The 19,296-nt window shown below is 42.5% G+C and overlaps 1 protein-coding gene across 14 annotated transcripts in view; it reads right to left on the reverse strand.

The window, feature by feature from the left end:
* Positions 1-19,296, reverse strand: part of CELF2 (CUGBP Elav-like family member 2) — a 169,583-nt gene that overhangs the window by 56,459 nt on the left and 93,828 nt on the right. For 10 of the 14 annotated variants that reach the window (XM_023223298.2, XM_023223305.2, XM_023223304.2 and 7 more), the window contains 3 exons: positions 11,622-11,701; positions 7,447-7,605; positions 3,027-3,090 (listed from right to left, as the gene is read on the reverse strand). In XM_023223298.2, coding sequence (XP_023079066.1) covers positions 3,027-3,090; positions 7,447-7,605; positions 11,622-11,701 — 303 coding nt within the window. The remainder of the gene's footprint in view (positions 1-3,026; positions 3,091-7,446; positions 7,606-11,621; positions 11,702-19,296) is intronic. The other 4 variants (XM_023223309.2, XM_023223308.2, XM_023223307.2 and 1 more) reach the window with 1 other exon arrangement.

Genomic DNA, 19,296 nt, shown 5'->3' on the forward strand with positions numbered 1-19,296 from the left:
TTGATGCGACTACTTAGGAACCAGTCATCTCAAATTTCTCTTTCTCTTTTTTTTTGGTTTTATTTTCTCCTGAAACTGAAAATGTTTTACCCATACAAATGTGGCATATTACACTCTAGCTATAAGCCTTATCTCCTGAAGGACACACCGGGATGTCTGAGGGTTGTTCACAACAAAATATTATTCGTTTCTGAAATCGGTTTTCGCTTTTTGGTGACAGTATTCCAGGTTGGACTGCTTGTATTTTAGATGCAGAGATCATTATATATATGTCAATGTAATACAGAAAAATTACATGTGAATTGTTGATGCGCCCACTCTAAGTAGGACACAGTATCAGTCACTCAGTAAGCACTGTAACATCAGCTGGTGTCGGGGATAAATAACCTCTCGGCTTTCTTCAATCCCACTACCATATGCTTTCTATTGTATTTGTTATGTTTTATGTTATACAAACTATCCCCAAATCCTCAACAACTCATTTGTAAAGATACTATCATTAGTTTAACGTTCCTTTGGTCTATACATATTGCTGAAGTCATATTTCTTAATTTAAAAACCGGGCATTTAACTTAGGCTCCACTGGGGATTTATGTCTGTTGAGTTAGAAATCTGTTCACTCATCCACTCGAGGACACTCATGAGCAGCTCTTAGAGGGGTGAGAGCTGAGTCTGCCGGCCACATGCTCTCCTGGAGCACCGAAGAGTATCCACACAGTATCCTGACGCATCCAGGGAGGTGAGGGCAGAGGGAAGGAAGCAAAGGGCTCTGGGGAATTGGGGAGAGAGGCGCCCCTCTCACATTTGGGGGAGCTGGGAAAGCTTCTCCCAGGAAGGAACCTCTATCGCCCATTCACCATGATCACTCCATAACATGGGCACAGACTCATGGCAAGGGCAGAGGTAAGCCCCACTTCTGGGACAAGACAAGAGAGTAGGAGAGGCCATATAAACTTTTCTTCACTGGTGGAAAAAGTACTCCAAACCATAATACTTCAAATATGCAGGAAGAGGAGACCTGACAATCCCTATAAATGCAAGGTATCCTTCACCGAGCCCGACAGCTACACCTTGAAGACTGTGAATATTCCAAAGACTCTGAATACTCCACATGATGGTAGGGAATGGCCTGTCCAGCGTTTGATTTCCTAGCCTATGTGGACTTAGCGTGCTGAATTTCACACATTGAGGATTCAAGAAATTGATAATTTGGGAGGCTCAGAGCACATACGGATTGCCTTTAAATTAGCCATCTGCTCCTCGGCACCTTGTAAGGTGACTCCCAGATACCCTCAGTTTTCAAATGAGCAGGCAGAGCATGCGGGGCTGGCATTCTGACCTGAGGCTGGTGCGGCACAGGCACACACATCCTAATGAAAGATGACAGGGCACGCTGTGCACCCGGGACACCACGCTCGGCAGCAGCCTCAGGACCCAGTGACCTTCTCTGCATAATTCAACTGTGGGAGTAGAAAAGCCTGAGGCCACCTCTAAGGAAAGCCCCTAATTTCAGATCCCGGGGAGTCCATACTATGTGAGAAAAGCAAATCTCCCATGGGCTGAAAGTGTGACAAATCTTAGCATTTATTTTAGAGCTTGCAATCAGGAGGTTTTCTCTTTTAAAACACAGAAAATCCCCTGAATATTTTACTTATCTCTCTCCAGCTCCTTTCATAGAATTAAAAATAAATTAACCATTCAATGTGATTCTTAGCTCCAAGGCCAGCTTCCTGAACCATATTGGTAGACACTGCTGAATGATTTAACTATCATTTCAAGTTATGTGTTATTTCTAATAATCCAAAAGCTATGTTACAAGGAACCAGGTGGCGGTGCCGATGGATTTAAAGCCCAACGATGAATTCGGTAGTGTTTTTATTGCGGGTCAACGAAGACCATCAGCTGATGAGTTTCCAGGAGCCACAGGCCACAACGGCTGGGCTGCCAATCACACACCACGCCCAGGGAGAAGCCCCCTTGAAAGTTTTTCCAGATTCATTCAAAGTGAAACAAGAAAAAACAAACAAAACCCAAGGACACATATTTAAAAAAAGAAACAGCAATATGGAAAAAAGGAGTTTTCATGGTGACAAAGAAAAAACGCTTCGTTCTGCACATGCAGGTTTCATTGTACTGATTCAGGGTGTCCTTGGTTAAAACAAACCATGCTTGGTTCTAATATGCCAAAAACCTGTTCTTCTCCTTGCCCTCTCCCCCCACCTTTTTGGAATGAAACAAGGAAAAGGCTCTCTGACCATTCCTCACGGCAGGTTAATGGGCACCTGTGTTCTGATTTATTGCACTTGCTGCCTTCCCTGGCCTCGTGTTAGGTAGGGAAATCGGCATGGAAGGTGGCACGGCAGGAGTGACCTTTCGCTAATCACTGCACCTCAGTTACTACTGGCGCAGCTCATTAGAAGAAGGAATCCTTCAAGGAGCTGGCTTTCAAATGCAGTCACACTTTGATTTTCTCGAGAACAAAGAATCTACTTTCGCATAAAAGCTTCTGATGCATGATTCTGTCAACTGGGGCACTACAGTAAAAAAACCACCCTGTTAATTGTCTGTCGTTATCAAGGGGCTGCAAACCGCATCAAAGATGGGCCTGCAATCCTGGGTTTCATTACGGAGGTCAGAACATTTTTATTGACTGTCTATTATTAAAATTTTAGAGGGGTGTCAATCATTTGGCTGCCCTAGATACAGGGATCTGGATGGAAAGCCCCCAGTCATCAATCTTATTTATAAAAACAACAAATGACTAGTCATTTGTTGATATAGATACCAAGCAGGATTTCTCAGCCCCTTCATTCTATAGCTGTCATGCACAGTAAAGGTGGGTGGGTAATCTAAGAGGTAGCAGAGACACTTCAGAGCAGGCGGTTCCAATGTTAACGCCAGACAAAAAGCTAACAAGTCTGATCACCGCTCTTGGTTCTCTTCCCCTGCTTCTTCTTTGTCCTAGGAACCAACTCCAAATTCTGACAATGGCATAGTCAAAAAGAGAGGCGTGCTTCCTGACTTACCTGCCATTTGCTGAATGCCGCTGAACGCGCCCAGGTTGCTGGAGGAGGTGGCCTGCTGCAGGAGCTGCGGATGAATGCACAAGGACAGAGTCAGGGCTCGGTGGAGAAGGTGAGAGCAAAGTAACTCCCTCATTAAACTGGGGACAAATTCAGTTTACTTTGCATTTGCAGGGTTGGTTGCTATTGCCTATTGATGGACTGAAGGTCCCCAGAGCTGGGGCGGTAAATCCATATTCATGTCTAATCTCTATTAAGAAACACAGACACTGGGGAAACTCACTAACACTGCTGCCTTTAAACAATTAATCAATTTACTCTTTTTAACAACCAGGTGTTAAATCTATTGAAACCAACATAGCGTGACTAATTATTTCTCTCTGTAGTCTAGCAGTTACCATAACTCATCTCTGTCACTCAGGGTCCATTCCCTCCCTCTCTTCTGCTTTCCAGCACTGTTCGGCTTTCTTCATCCTTCATCAGAAGCACATGGGTTCACTGACTTTATGTTGGCACATGGTGCCAACATAAAGATCATCATGGTAACTACGAACATGAATGCATCTATTCACAGCTGTACAGCTGCAGCCACCACTACAGGACCAAGCAAATGGGCAGCCATTTTAAAAGTCCTCGCTGCAGAGTGAAACATACAGCTCGTCAAAACTTAGAACTATCTGGTGCTATGTGCGTCGAAGTCACGCATTGTAAATGTCAATCTTTAAAAACATCAATATACCTGCGAGGAAGTCTGCATTTTCTACTAGTGCCTTCAGGGCTGCATCTTTCCTGCCGCGCAGAATGAGTGGGTGCCATGAGATAAAGGCATGGAGCCCCTGGGGCGCTGCTGGACTTGTCCAACTCAGCTGAACCGCAGGTTAACTTAGTGAAAGACTGAGTGTTGGACTGAACTTACGGATCTTCTTTTTGGTAAGGTAGACCAGTACAGACACAGTTAGCAGTGGCACCAAGCATATAGTTATCTCCTATATTAAATGTACTTGGATACCAGAAACATAGATTTACCACATTTATTACTGAAATATTGTTGTCACACTGTATACTTAGGAGGAACAAGATTAATTCACTATTTTAAAAACAGCTTTCAGAACCAGATGTGGTGGTGCACATCTGTAATCCCAGGACTTTGGGAGGCCAAGATGGGGGGATCACTTGAGGTTAAGAGCTCGAGACTAGCCTGGCCAACATGGCAAAACCCCCATCTCCAGTTAAATTACAAAAATTAATTGTTGGGTGCTGACGAGTTGATGGGTGCAGCACACCAACATGGCACAAGTACACATATGTAACAAACCTGCACGTTATGCACATGTACCCTAGAACTTAAAGCATAATAATAAAAAAAATTAGCCAGGTGTGGTTGCACATGCCTGTAATCTCAGCTTCTTAGGAGGCTAAGGCATGAGAACTGCTTGAGCCTGGGAGACGGAGGCTGCAGTGAGCAGAGATGGTGCCACAACACTCCAACCTGAGCAACAGAGCGAGACTCTGTCTCAAACAAACAAACAAAAAAAAAGCTTTCAGAGTTGATTTGGGGCTCTGTGAAACAAGCTAGAACATTGTTCCTCTGGGGAAGTCCAGGTCTTTCCAGTTTGATACGAAAAACCCTACACATGGATATGGCTTGAAAATGGATCCTAATTGAGGTAACAGCACCAAGCAGTGTGGAATTATCAGTGGCTGATTCCAGCAGTCCCCAACCTTTTTGGCACCGGGGACAAGTTTTGTGGAAGCCAATTTTCCCACAGACCAGGGGTTGAGGGGAAGGTTTTGAGATGAAACTGCTCCACCTCAGCTCATCGGGCATTAGATTCTCTTAAGGAGCACGCAACCTAGACCCCTCGGCATGTGTACTTTAGAACAGGTTCGTGCTCCTAGGAGATTCTGAGGCTGCTGCTGACCTGATGGGAGGTGGGACTCGGGCAGTAATGCTCACTCGCCTGCTGCTCCCCTCCTGCTGGGCAGTCTGGTTCCTAACAGGCTGTGGACTGGTACCGGTACTCAGCCTAGGGGTTGGGGACCCTTGGCTGATTCAACTCAAGCCTCACGTACAATGATATTATGGGACTTCATACCATCAGGTACTAAAACCAAGAAAAGTCTGTGTTGAGTCATTCCTCTCCATTCCTTGCCCACACACATACTCTCACACACAGAAAGAGGAAGAGAGCGGGGAAGAGGGGGTGGGAAAAGCTAGGGACTGTCCATTGTAATAGTAAGGCCTTATTTTGGTTTCATCTGTTGGGTTCCTCACTCTCTTGCACTTATCAACTCCAACGTCCTCCTCATAGTCAATGATTTTAAATTTTAAAAATTAAGCTAGCCTTGAAGATGTTTAGAGGAGTTAAAAACACCTATTGAGGTAAGTGGAAATACCTGGAGTGTCATTAAACCACCACCCAGGATTATTGCCATGGATAACCAACCTCCGGGGAGCCAGGGTCAGAATCTACCACTCAAGGTAGCTAAGGGCTCTTTGAGAGAAAGGGCTTTCCAGCTGAAAGGCAGTAGAACAAACATGGCCAAGAAAGAATCACTCGTGGCAGAGGGAAACGTAATGAGAGCTTCTAACAACACGTTTCTATAAACGAGGCTGAGATTTACTCTCCTTCACGTACACAAACAATTTGCAGATGTGGTCCCAGAAACATGTGCCAGAGATTTCTGTGAGCCGTGGGGACACAGGGGATGTGCTAGAAGACAGAGTGGACATGTGTCTCAGTTTTCAGAAATGGTGGATGGGGGAAGCCGGACTCTTAGAAAGTACAGGAAGGTGAATGAGCATGATGTCAGCCTCGGACAAAAATTCTGGTACACAGAATCGTCTGTGAGCATCTGAACAGCACATATTTGTGGAAAAGAAATGTCAAGCTAGACTCATTTCTTTTTTAAAAGCAATTTTTAGACTGATAAGTCAAGAAAAAAATGGCAAAGCAAACAGATTTTAGCAAGACAGCTGACAAAATCTCTCATGGTATCTTCATGGACAAGGTAGAGAAATGGACAGAAAGTGATGGCAACTTGAGCCAGCGCTTTTGCTAACAGCACAGAGGAAGACAGGAAAAGGATACTTCTCATTCATTCATCAAATATGTACTGAAGACTTATTATATACCAGACCCCACTGGGCACTGGGGGTGGGGCAGCTAAAAAGATGAAGGTGACCCACAGCAGCACCCAGAGTCCTCAAAGAGGCGGTATGGCCAGCCAGCGGGACATGCAGGGCTGAAGCACCATCGGCCACTAGCAGCTGGTTGATTCTGGGTAATGTTATGTAATGTCTTTGAGTCTCCCTTTCTTCATCTGTCCTACAAGCTGGGTAATCTCACCTTCCAAGGTGGAATAGGGAGGATAATTTGACGCAATAGCACAACTTCTGCTACAAAGTAAAGCTAATGGATGACAGGATCCCAAGAGGGATAGTTAAAATGTAAAATGACAGAATGAGGACCCAATACACGTAGGGTACACACACACACACACACACACACACACACACACACACACACACCCTCTCTGAGGCTGGAATAAAAGGCCCAAACTCATAATATGAAATATTAATAAATATGAAGTCCAACACTTATGTTCCAAAGCAGAAAAATGGGGTAGAAGAGCACAATTTAGCAGTAATTCAAATAAAAATAAAATCTTTGGAGTACTGGCTGCCTTCCAGCCCACATCTGCCATGGTTACTACAAATGCCACTCTCAAGCTCCAGTCAGACGCCCTCAAGTCCACACTAGGGGTTACTACTCTGTCCTGTTCAGATCTCGCTGTGGGGACTATCTTAAATTCTGGTCACTGTGCTTCAATAAAGATACTGACAAAGTGGAACGGAAAGCATGAGTAAACAACCAGAAAGCTCAAGTTCAGACACCATGAGATGTAAGGAATGGCTGAAAGAACTGGGTCTGTTGGGGCTTCAAATATAATAGAATTTTCTTGGTTTCAAATAGATGAAGCAAGAAACACTTGATTTCATCAACCCGGTTTCACTGCGAAAAGCCAGGATCGTGGAATGGAAGTTCTGGGAGATTTCACCTGACGTCCTGCTGCGGCAGACCCTGACCTGACAGGGATGAGCCCGCCAGCCCAGTGGCCTCCCTCTCGTTACATCATCAGCTGCGTATCTTCTAACTCAGGGCATTGGGGTACCTTTCAAACACCGGTTAGAAGTTTAACCTGTGGGACTTTGCCCAGCCTACATCAGGCAGGAATTCAATTAGTCCTGTTCTTAACAGAATCATTCTAACTTGGAAAAATATCCTGCATAAATGCTGATTTCAATAATTCCCCGAGACTGAAAATGTACTGAAAACGAGTGCCTCAGCATAGGGAGGGGAAAAGTCAGTTTGCAGAGTTTCCGCGGGTGAGGACCACACTGGCATTGCCCAGCACTTACCGCCAGATACTGCGGGGTCAGTCCACCCAGCCCCGTCAGGTTCCCCCAGGTGGCAGTGTTGAGCTGCTGCATCTGCTGAGCGAGCTGCTGCTGGAGGCGCCTTTGCTCTTTGTCCTTCTGAGTGTCAGCAAACTTCACCACGATAGGTGAAGAGCAGCCCTGTGGTCAGACACATTGGAAAGTGGAGAGGGGGTTACAGGCTGGCGGAATCCGCTCACGACACTCAGCACCGGAGCTACCTTTCTGCACTAGGCTGGAGCACATGGAATGGGCTGAAATGGTTTAAAATGGTTTGATATTCCTTCTTCTTCTCTGAACAGTACCATCAACAGAAAATTCCAGATACTGCCAGTGGTTTCTTTGGGGGATCTGGTGGTCGGTGAAGTCACTTGCTTTCTTGCTCTGATTAGTAACTGCCTCTCCTTCTCTCTTCCTGTGTCTTCCTTCAACCTTGCAGGACCTCCTTACAGACAACAGACCCTTCCAAGGTTCTTTAATTGAGCTTCACGGTTTGCTCGTCTTAAAGACAGACTTGGCTTTGTGTGTCTGCCCGTGTCCACAGATGGATAGAGGACAAAGGGGACAATCTGTAATGGGAATGGCCACGTCTCTCATTCATTTATCTTTTACTCTTTCCCATTTTCAGTTATGTACCTGTGAACTTTGGGACTGTGAAAATCCTAGCGACCCAGCAATCATAGGGAAAAGGGCTTCGTTTTAGTTATGTGGATGAGGGCAGGAGATATTCAGAGAACACAGGCATTCTCTAAAGTCACCGTTCACGTTTTCAGAGAGGCCTCTTCCCTCAGCACACCTGCTCTACCCTCTACTCGCCATCCCTGGAGCTGGTGCAAACCCAAAAAACAGAAGCACATTCTAGCCAAAGGAGATAGACCGTGAACAGCAGACGGAGGAGTCCACTTGGCTTCTTTCTCTAATGAACCTCGCCATTCTAGCAGCTTCTTTCAGTTTTAATTTCCTTTAAAAGGCAAGGAGTAGGGGTAGCGAGAAAGAAATGGCCAAAGGTCACAGAATTCACTTCTGAGCTAGATAAAATCATCAGGGATAATAAGGGCCTAACACTCCAAGCACGAAGACCTCCTTTCCAAAGCACCTTTGCAACATTTGCCACTTGGTAAGTAACTCAGCAGAAGTCTCCACCTCCTTCCCCAGCCTCTTCTTCTCCTTTGTGTGGCTTGCCTACACATTTCATCACAATTAAAGCTGTTCAATTTTGCTGAGGTATAAAGAAATAATTCTACCCAAGTGATTAAAATGAAAACTTTTATTGAAACTCAGCATGATGATGGACCTCTCTCTCTCTCTCTCTCCCCTCTCAGAAATGTTATATTCCTATTTCAATGAGATTCTCTGTTCCATTCCCTTTGGGTCATGTTGCTCTTTTCTGGAAAACAAACACATTTATATTTTTCCTTATCACCTTGAGTAGTTATCGGGGTGCAGTTCTGAATACATGAGGATATCATGTCTGTTAATAAAAAAAGTGAGAAAAATGAGATGAATATGTCAGTGTTAAACATCCAGCCTACTGGTCTTCAGCTCTGGTAGGCCGAGTTATGGTACAGAATGTTAAATGTCAGTAAATTGCACAAAAATAGTATTTCCATCATTTAAAAAAAAATTGTAATTCATTTTTCTGTATCTGTTCCATGTTTCAGTACTTCACTTAAAAGAGAGCAACATACTTTGAAGATTACGTAGAGAGGGGGTTTTGCATGGAAAAGGGTTGTCATTGTTCCATCAAATTTGTTCCATAACAAATTATAGCATCTCTCCTAACAGAACATCTATTTTTTTCTGCCTTAAATAGTAAAAAATGATATAAAAGCAGAAAATTAGGCCAATGATTATAGCTTAAAAAATAAACTTTTAGACCATGAAACACAGGGCAGGGATAGAGTGAAGGCAAGTGGAGAAATAAAAGACATGATATAAAATTAATTGTTTTTAAGACCTTGTTCTTTCAACATTCACATCATTGTGAATTAGGTAATACATCTTGGTTAAAGACATATGCCAGAGTCCTGGAAATAATGTAATTAGCTAAAAAATAAACAACGTTAGTCAAACAATTATAATGTGACTGCATAATGTATAACCTTCTATTTAAATGCCAATTAAAAAAAAACTAAACAAGAAATTTAAGTGTCAGAGGGCCCCTCTGTGTAAGCATGAATGTCCGGTTTTAAAAACAAGTACACCAAATTTGGTTTATAAATAATAGAGATATTAATAATAAAGGATCAAGGGCTTAGGAATAAATATGCCCCAGTGGTCAAACCAACTCTTTCCATGATGGGAACCTACTGTTTCTCAGCCTGGTTCATGCCCAGTTCTGCTTTATGGTCCTGAGTCCTCCTCCTACAGGAACACAGGGTTACATGGTCTCCCGTGGGTTCTCCGTGGCTCTCTGAGCATTACTGGGGGGCTCCAAGGGAAGGGATGGGGATCGCAATGGTTCTAACAGAAACACTGAAGAATTGAGGTTCCAAATTATCTCAGGTGAGACCAATTTGGGTACAAATCACTAAATTACAAGAAATAAAAGTAAGAATGAAACGCGTATATGGAAGATAAATACAAGACTTTTTTTTTTTTTTTGCTTCTAACAGCACTTTCATTTTAATCTTCAAACCGAATTGAAGATTAAAATGTGGCTGGAAGTCAGGCTAATCCACAGGAATGGAGCACTCTCGGTAACAGCAAGAGGGAAGCAAAACATCATCACATCACACGTGTAACTGCGTGTCAGACAAGGCTAGCTTCCTAGACATTCCAAATCCTGCTTGTTATCTCCTATCATGCCCGATTTTCACCTGAGCTTGCCGTCAGGTAGGGGGTTGTGAGTGTCTTAAAAATGCATTGCACTGAAAGGAAAACACAGTGATTATATAAGATACGTTAGGAATATCAAAGTCAAGATCAATGTTTGAAAAAGACAATAGGCTTTGCAATGCTGGTATCACAAGTCAGAAAAGTACAGTAAACACTGAATGACAATGCCATGCACACTCCTTCCCCCTCTGCACCCACCTTTCGATTCACTATAAAAGAGTTGCCACAAAACATGACGTATAATGATCACTTAGCTCCCAGCATGCTTTGAGAGAGGCAGCATTGCAAAAAACAAACAAAAACAAACAAAAAATAAAACCCCACGAAAATGGGGGGAAACAGAAGCTCAATCAAGAAAAAAGTTTTTTGCATATTAAATAAAATTGAAAATATTCTTTTTTCAAAATGTGAAAACAGCTTCAGATAACACCACAAGGCCACCTCCAGAAAAGATCACCCATACACAAAGATACAGTATACATAATACAGCAGAACATGCACTCCCAAATGATTCTATCAGACAATACAGAAGAAGTAACGGCATATCACTCTTGGAATGCTTTTGTGCAAAATTCTGAAAGGCCATGACCCAAATCACAGACTAAAAGTACAGAGCCATCTAACTAGGTTCGTAGGTGTACATCCACACCAGGGTATTTACCTTCTCCTAAAGCCATGATCTCTCATTAGGAGACCGCATTTGAGCCTTTATTATGTTTCTTTGTTATTGCTCTCTTTGTTTTTTTTGTTTTTTAAGGAAGGAGACAAAACCTATTTTCCAAATTTGCATTTTCAATGTTAAATGCAGTGGGATAAATATTAACTTTCTCCAACAATCTTGATGTAAAACCACAAGGTTGTTTGACTAGATGGAAGATAACTTGACCCTGTACAAAAGAAAGAACCCTGGGACTTAGCACAGGGCAAGCAGTAATTTGGGGTGGGAGGCTGTTACTGTTTCATCCATACCGACCCTGGGGTGGGGAATGTATTTGATCCTTTAGGTCCGGAATGACACTTGGCTTCAAGTGCTCACAATTTTACATCGCAGGACCTGTGCCACTGCAATAAAAGGCTCAAAGAGATAACTGGAGAGCAAGTGGAAGGTTTTACTAAATGCATTTCAAGTCATTAGGGGAAAAATGCATAGAGAAAGAGAGAGAGAGAGGAGGAGAGAATGAGAATGAATGAATGAAAACTGAGATGGTGAAAGTTTACATCTGTGATTGTCATGTGAACAATCCACACAGGAGAGAATTGCTTTACCATTCCCCATCATTTGCACAAAGAAAACAAAGAAAGGGCAGATGATACAGTACCTCCATGGTCTGAGACTGATGCATGGCTTTGATTGCATTCTGTGCCATTGCCCTTGTAGAAAATGTGACAAACGCACAGCCTGTGGGAAACAAGGGGACAGGGAGCAGGAAAGACAAAAAACAACAAGACAAAAGGGTTGGACGCTTGTTAAACCAACACAGTCTACGAGAACTGCCACAAGACGACACTGTTCTCAGTAGTACATAAAAATAAAACAACTTCTCTCTTTGGTTTTATCTTATTTTGCTTTTTATTCACAGTGCTGACTTGCTAATCTGACCAAAGCAGAAAGATTTATTTATTTATTAGTTTATTTTTTAAATGGAAACTAGGGGAGGAAGTTGGGTACTGTTTTTAGCCACAGGGTTTGAAATCAGCAAGATCTAGTTTGCATTTTCTAAAATAAAAACTTGCTATTTTCCATTTTCTCCTTGACTGGTGATCTTTACTGAGGGCATCCACACATGAAGGCTTTGTATTTCAAATTTTATCACTGATTTTTGAAGGGGCAAATAAGAAAATCCTCACACCAAGGGCAAATTAGCAAATAAATTTCAAGAGCTCAAAATGTCAGCAAACAAATGTATCTAAATCCCTTCCAGGTAGTTAAAAAACATATATATATATGTATGTATAAATATAAATTGTTGCTATGCAAATACAAACATACCAAATCTGTTACAAACTATTTAGTAATTTTTAATTTTAATAAAAACAAATGCTCCATTACTCCGAGAATATTCAATACTGCTATAAAATATAAAAAATGTGCATTGTCATTTATTTGCATAAAATCTTCAAGACTTTTGAGACTTGTCAATTTCTGAAACGTATCAAATATTTGACCTTAAGTCTAACATACACTAGACAATGTACATTTCTCTGAATATCTGCCAGGAGACCAGTGAAACTTTCTGTGCCTATTTTTTCTTGTGCTGTAAAAGAATAGACTCTGTAGTGCCTGTTTCTGCTTCTTGTACCAGCCTTGGCCACCATGCAGGTCACTGCTCCAACTACATGGCTCATTGCCCTTTTCACTAATAAAAACACTGCCTTCTCAAATTTACATTTTATTCATCATGCACCCTTGGGCTTCTTAGAGAAAAAGACTATGAAATTAATGCAGATTCAGGCTGATTTTATAATAAAACCACAGCACACTAAAAGGTTAGCTAAAGCAACAGACTTATTTCACTTATGATCTCTAATGACTTTAAAAGTGCATTGATTTTCAGCTTCTTCAGCCTTGCACAGTTTGAACTTAGGTATCAGAGAATAATTCAGTGTTCCACTCAATTTCCTCAAAACATTATTATTACTACTTAAAAGATTTCCAAATGAAGCAGATCTAAACACTGAGAGGCTGAAGTCTATTGTCATTTCAGAGTGAATACATGAAAAGTGGAATTCTGGCGTCAACAATGCGAGATTGTTGCCCCTGTGGCCAATAAGCAAAATAGAACATTCTGCAGTCAAACAACCAGCAGATTGTTTGGTTTATGTAAATCAACTTGTGAGCCATAAAATATAGTTTCTTCTTTTGCTCTGCACGAGTACCTGGTGAGATTATCAAGTCAATACTGTAGTGGCACCTTTTAATCAAACAGCAGTAAGAGAAAGCAATGCCTGCCTGTTATCCCCAAAGCACAACGACATCCAGTCATGAAAATAAGTCAATGCATTTTTTTTTTTTTTGCATCATGCTATAATATTTAATACACAAAAACTCTGAGTACATGAGAAAGTCATCTCACATTCGCCTCCTGGCTAAGCTGGCTTGAAGAAGCCGGAATGAAGTCCAGCTCATGGTGAATGCCGTGCTGTCTCATGTGGTTCTCTGACAGCACGGCAGCAGATGAAGCTTACTATCTGAACACACTAGCTGTACTAGGACTGACTGTAGCTTTTGTCATCAATAAAAGCAATTTAGTGGCCTTCTCTAAGGCAGCTAGATGATATAAGTGTGGGACAGACGACAGGACCTCCACTGGCTTCCATACTGATGCTGAGCTCTGAGATGATCCAAATTTACCATCTGTTTCCAAGTAACATCTCTTCAGAAGCATTTTCATCATCCCTGGCATTATTAACAGAGGAAATAACACTAAGAGATTTTTATTTTCCCACTTCTTGTCTTGAAACTACAATGGAGGAAAAGGCAAATCATCTACTGGAGATAGATTTGAAACCAAGCGGAGGCTGGGCTAATTCTGCTTTTAATAGTCAGGAAGATTGCTGCATTCACTTCATTTGCTCTTATTATCCAGTACCATGTGCCAAGCTGACAGTTTCCAAATGGAGGGTAAAAATGAGTAAGAAACATGTAAAATGTCAACAAAAATCAGTAAGGCACAGTTTATGCATTTGCCACAATTTCATATATGCAGAACTTTTTAAAGTTACTTAGTGAGAAAGATACAGCAATAATCAGGCCTCAGAAGTATTACCAATAGAACAATACAATTCTGTTTCTAAAAACTCAAATCATTGCCCTTTCCTCTAACAACCATGCAATTAAAAGCCTGACTGATGCTTCTAAATATACAATCCTTACCCCACCCAAAAAAATGGTCTGACACATCTGAGGACTTCTTTAACCTTTTAATTCTATTGGCAGTGGTGCAGTAAGAGAGAAGCTGTCTCCTTAGGGGTTTCTGTCAAGTTCTGCATTGTGTGCTGTGTTCAATTACCTGAGAAAAAAATTACGGTGTCATTTATAAAGTGGGAGTGCCTATTGAAAAATGTCACTCTGTGTCACTCTGGATGAAGTCAAGCAACTTCAGAGTCAACTGTTTCTTGCAATGGTAGCTTGTTAACCATTGCCATTTCTCTAAAACAGGAGGTCACGGAAATCCTATGGATACATTTTAGTTTTCATTTCAACGTCACTAAAAACACACAGGTGGCTTTAGGATTAGGCCTCCAATGTATGGGTTTATACTAACACAGCATCACATAAGTCCCTACCATCAAGACTGGCTGCTGGCTTTTTCTCTCAAGCCAACCAGAAGGCTTTCCGTTGGACAGAAATAACTTGGGTTGTAACTATCCCCTTTCTACTAAAAATGAACTTCTGGGTGCAGTGGTGTTCACCGGGTCTTTACAGGACAACTGCTCCGATCCTGTAGGATCAGCCCTTAACTCTTCTAGACTGTTCAATGTCAGGTCTCAGCAATCAGCTCTCTGGTTACTGACCAAAATGCCGGAGAAACAAGGTTGGGGGAAAAATATACAGGTATCAAAATAATGAAGCCATAATTCTTTCTTTTTTGGTGGGGAGGGAGTTTTGGTAAGACAACATGTATATTACTGTCTGAAAACCTCCACGTATATAGTAGCAAAAAAAATCCAACTGTAAATGTGGCCAACCTGCAATTTTACCTTTGCAATTATTTATTATCTCTACTTTCAGAATGTTAGGGATTGCTAACAGAAATGAAAGGAGCTGCATTCCTTTCATTTCAGTGAGGTTACTTTCTTGCTGCTAAAACAGATAAATGATTGACTGGGGAAAGGTTTCCCAAAGTAATTTCCTCCTACAGACAAGATCTAAGGAAAGCACGTAGCCCTGTCACAGAGAAGATTTTGGAACACATCTATTACACTTGTCATTTCAATTGAAAGGATATCTTAACTCAGGTGTTCCACCTTTTTTTCTCAGCTGCAAGAGAATTGAGAACTAGATGAATTCTTGCTCTGCACCAAAAAAAAAAAAAAAAAAAAAAAAAAAAAAAAAAAAAAAAAAAAAAGGACAGGCACTTTTAAAAGCATGAACAATGCCAGGGCCTTTTGCTTTTGTTACTTCTTTGAAAGAGTACATGTAGCACCCACTATACTTCAAGTGAAAGAAGTATAACTTAACTTGTGTAGGACGAAGGAGATTTTAACCTACGGAAAACTTCTTTAGAAGTCCCTAGTCAACCAAAGAAAGATTTTTTTTTTTTTCAGACGGAGTCTCGCTCTGTGGCCCAGGCTGGAGTGCAGTGGCCGGATCTCAGCTCACTGCAAGCTCTGCCTCCCGGGTTTACACCATTCTCCTGCCTCAGCCTCCTGAGTAGCTGGGACTACAGGCGCCCGTCACCTCGCCCGGCGAGTTTTTTTGTATTTTTTAGTAGAGACGGGGTTTCACCGTGTTAGCCAGGATGGTCTCGATCTCCTGACCTCATGATCCGCCCGTCTCGGCCTCCCAAAGTGCTGGGATTATAGGCTTGAGCCACCGCGCCCGGCCCAAAGAAAGATCTTAATGCAGCCAATCTTCCTTGTATCTTTTTAGCAGTGGCAACATTAAATATATGCTATCTATATAATATTGGGGCCTAAGAATTAATACTCTGATGCGCCAACCCTGATGTTGGGATACTTTATTTAAAACTGGCACAGAGACATCACTCATTTATGGCATGTGAGGCTGGGTACAGACTAGGACCTACTTCATAGCTGGCAAAATCTCATCCCTGAGATAAGGTAGGAAGTCTGTATTTGGAACAAGATGGCAAATGCAGTCAGGAGTCAAGGGGGCATGTCGCCGAAGTTCCTACATATCTGAATGTTTAGGTACTGTGTGGGCAGAGCTACAATGTGTGAAAACTGACTCATTTCTGTGTACATGGTGGTGGTGGTTGTTGTTTTGAGACAGCATCTCGCTGTGTTTGCCCAGGCGGGTCTTGAACTCCCAGGCTCAAGTGGTCCTCCTGCGTCAGCCTCCCAAGCACTGTGTACATGTTGTAATAGTCAAAAGCCCATCCCTGTATTCTGATCAGATGTGACAAAAACAAATGAGGATTTAATAGCTAAATCCAGTCTGTACTTGCCAACATCCCTGAAAATATTGCCAATTCATTTGTCAAGGGTTTTGGCAGGGGAATGTTGGAACACCATAAACACAGCTGGAATATTCTTAAACAAGCAGAAAGTTACCTTAAATGGCAGTGAAGATTTGCCTACAGTTTGTGGGGGGCGGGGGGAATGAAATAAACTCCTTTACTGTCTCCGGGTTATAGATATTCAACTGCCACAGTGCAGAAAACCCTGTATCTAAATAGCCCAGGCTGACTGTGGGATCGTGGGTAAGTGAGAGTGTGTGTATTTTAGGAAATCAACATGCTAGGGTGATGCTGTCGCTTAAGTACATTTGGCTTAGAAACTTCAGGCTCTGCTTCTGAGAGCAAACACCTCATTTGAATTGCCACAGGTGGGCCCATGGCATCCTGCTCCTTTTCTCCATGAAGGCTCTACAGCAGGCCTGGAGAGGCTGAGCAGCCGCTGCAGAAGGTGCTGAGCATCCTAAAATTGCTTGAAAGCATCTCAGTGTTTTCCACGTTAGAGAGGATGGCAGAATGGGTTACTTCCCCAAAGGGAGAAACGCATACTGAGATACGGCCACGCTGCCTCAAACCAGGAAGAGTCCTCGGATCTTCGAGAGGCTCCAGGTGCTTGGCAGGTGTTAGGTGCTTTCCACGTAGAGAGTTGTGACAACTTCTTGAGGGTGTCTGCCCTGGAACATGGGCTGGGGCCGGTGAGTAAGATGGGATTTTAAAAATATATATTTTTCTTGCCAAAAGGTAGATCACGACTTAAAAAAAAAAAAAAAAGGCAGTGATTCTAACGGAAAGTATGGCATGGCTTGATGGGCACAGCTGTGGGTCAGGGCAGTGTGCCTCTCTGACACGGCGGGGGAATTGGGTCAGCCAGTCTGGCGAAACCTCAGTGTAAAGCCTTTTAGGGAGGACCTGAAACTACTGATGTGGCAGGGAAGAAAAGATATCAGAAATCCGCAAGAGCCAGCTAGACTAGTTGCCTCCTTTGTCTTCATCCTCCTAGGTGAACTGGGCAAAAGCAGAAAAAGAAAAGTGAACCGCTCAGCTGTACCTCTCCTTCACCATGATCCAAGAGTGTGATTTTAAAGCTTTCTCACAGAAGAAGGTATAGCCTGGTTTTGTGTTAGAAGGTACTGGGCAGAGCAGCCAAGCTTTGGTTTCACTTAATTTTTATTTATTTGTGAACAGCTGAGCCAGCAATAGACACTGAGAACAGAAATGCTGAATGCCCTTTATCCGCAGTGCCACTAATGGGAGACACCTATTCATATTTGATTGAAAACTGCAATTCTTTAATGAGAGCAAAATGGTAGCATGGAAGTGAATTGTGCTTTTAACAAATACACTGATTCAGGAGCAGGCCTCTGTAGCCAGGAGTCCCTGGGTCCTGCTAATTGAAAAACGTACCACTGTCTGTCTTTCATTCTCAGAATAAATGGTTATAAATGAGTTTTTTTTTTTTTTTTTTTGCAATAGGGAATTCTCATCAGTTCACCAGAAATTACTTTTCTGCTGTTTAAAAAAAAAAAAAAAAAATGATGGGGAGGGAAAAGTTTTCTCCTCTTTCCACTGAGCCAGCATTTGCATAAAATATTGATGAGAGCGCTCCCCGACACCTGTTGGAGGAACAGCCTGCTTCTGGTGTCAAGTGCTGGTTAATCAACAGAATGGCAGATCAAATTAGCTAAGTTCTCTTGTTAAGTACTGTGTGTCCTGCTCTTTCCCATGGAGGTTCTGGCTGCTTTAAAACCTGATCTGCAGCAATAACTGATGTATGCTCAAGGAGCTCTGAACGCTGCAGGCAGCAATGCTGTTCATTACTGTCCCCAGTGGATGGACAGAGAAAGTGTGCCAGAGTCACTGCCTAGATCAGCCAGGCCAGCAAAGAGGGAGCAGAAATCAAGCACACATCCTGCCCCCCCGGGGTCTCTCCACTAACCCATGCAGATGGTATGCTCAGGCGAAAAGCTACCACCCCAGTAATGAATGACCCCCTGCAAGAGAAGCAGGGCAGGTGTATTTACCGCTGTCATTTACAAACGGGGAAACCTCAGGACAGAGGTAAGAAAACAAAATGACTAAAGTTCTATTTCATTTCAGTAGAAGTTGTGGGATTGGAACTTGGGGTCATTGGCCCCTAGGCCATTATGTATTTCATGATGATTAATTTAATTTGTGCCGTGTCTCCATATCTTGCAGAATGAAAATTCCAATGGTAACACTGAAGTGTGACTGAGAATAACAACAGGAGATAATAGGGATTCTAATTACTAAATTGGCACCAGAAAAGGAATTACAAAAATATGATCACATCTTTCTACATATTTTATTCTTAATTTAGCCACACTGTCTTTTCCCACAGTATTCTATCTCCTGGTTTGTCTGCTTAAGTGGAGATACATATGATGAAGAATTGGACCACCAGGTGTGATCAGAAGGTTGGCTGGTTTGAGCCGCTAGGAGGACATGCTAGTATCCCTTCGCTGGTGAGGCTGTTCAGGAGCCAGAGGTGATGCGGTCTATCACAGTGATGGATGGCTTGGCTTGCCCCTGATGATGGCACAGGTGAGAAGCTGCAGAGGAGCCCCGGATACTGGATCTGCTATTCCAGGATCACACTCAATACAAGGACTAGTTCAACTTTTAGAGAATCACATCTTCTAAGTGAGTGTTACATAACAAAATTTCAGAATTGTTAGAGAATGCATAAACTGTGATTTCCATGCCGCCTTTTTTTTTTTTTAAACCACCTTCAGAAGAAAACACATGAATCAAAAGCTTGGCGTGGTTCCACCTCCTCCTAGTTTTCCTGTAGACCACCTCCATACTGGCGCTCTGGAGGCGGCTGTAGGTGGGA

The sequence above is a fragment of the Piliocolobus tephrosceles genome, chromosome 9 (genome assembly GCF_002776525.5).
Source record: "Piliocolobus tephrosceles isolate RC106 chromosome 9, ASM277652v3, whole genome shotgun sequence".
Taxonomy (NCBI): Eukaryota; Metazoa; Chordata; class Mammalia; order Primates; family Cercopithecidae; genus Piliocolobus; species Piliocolobus tephrosceles.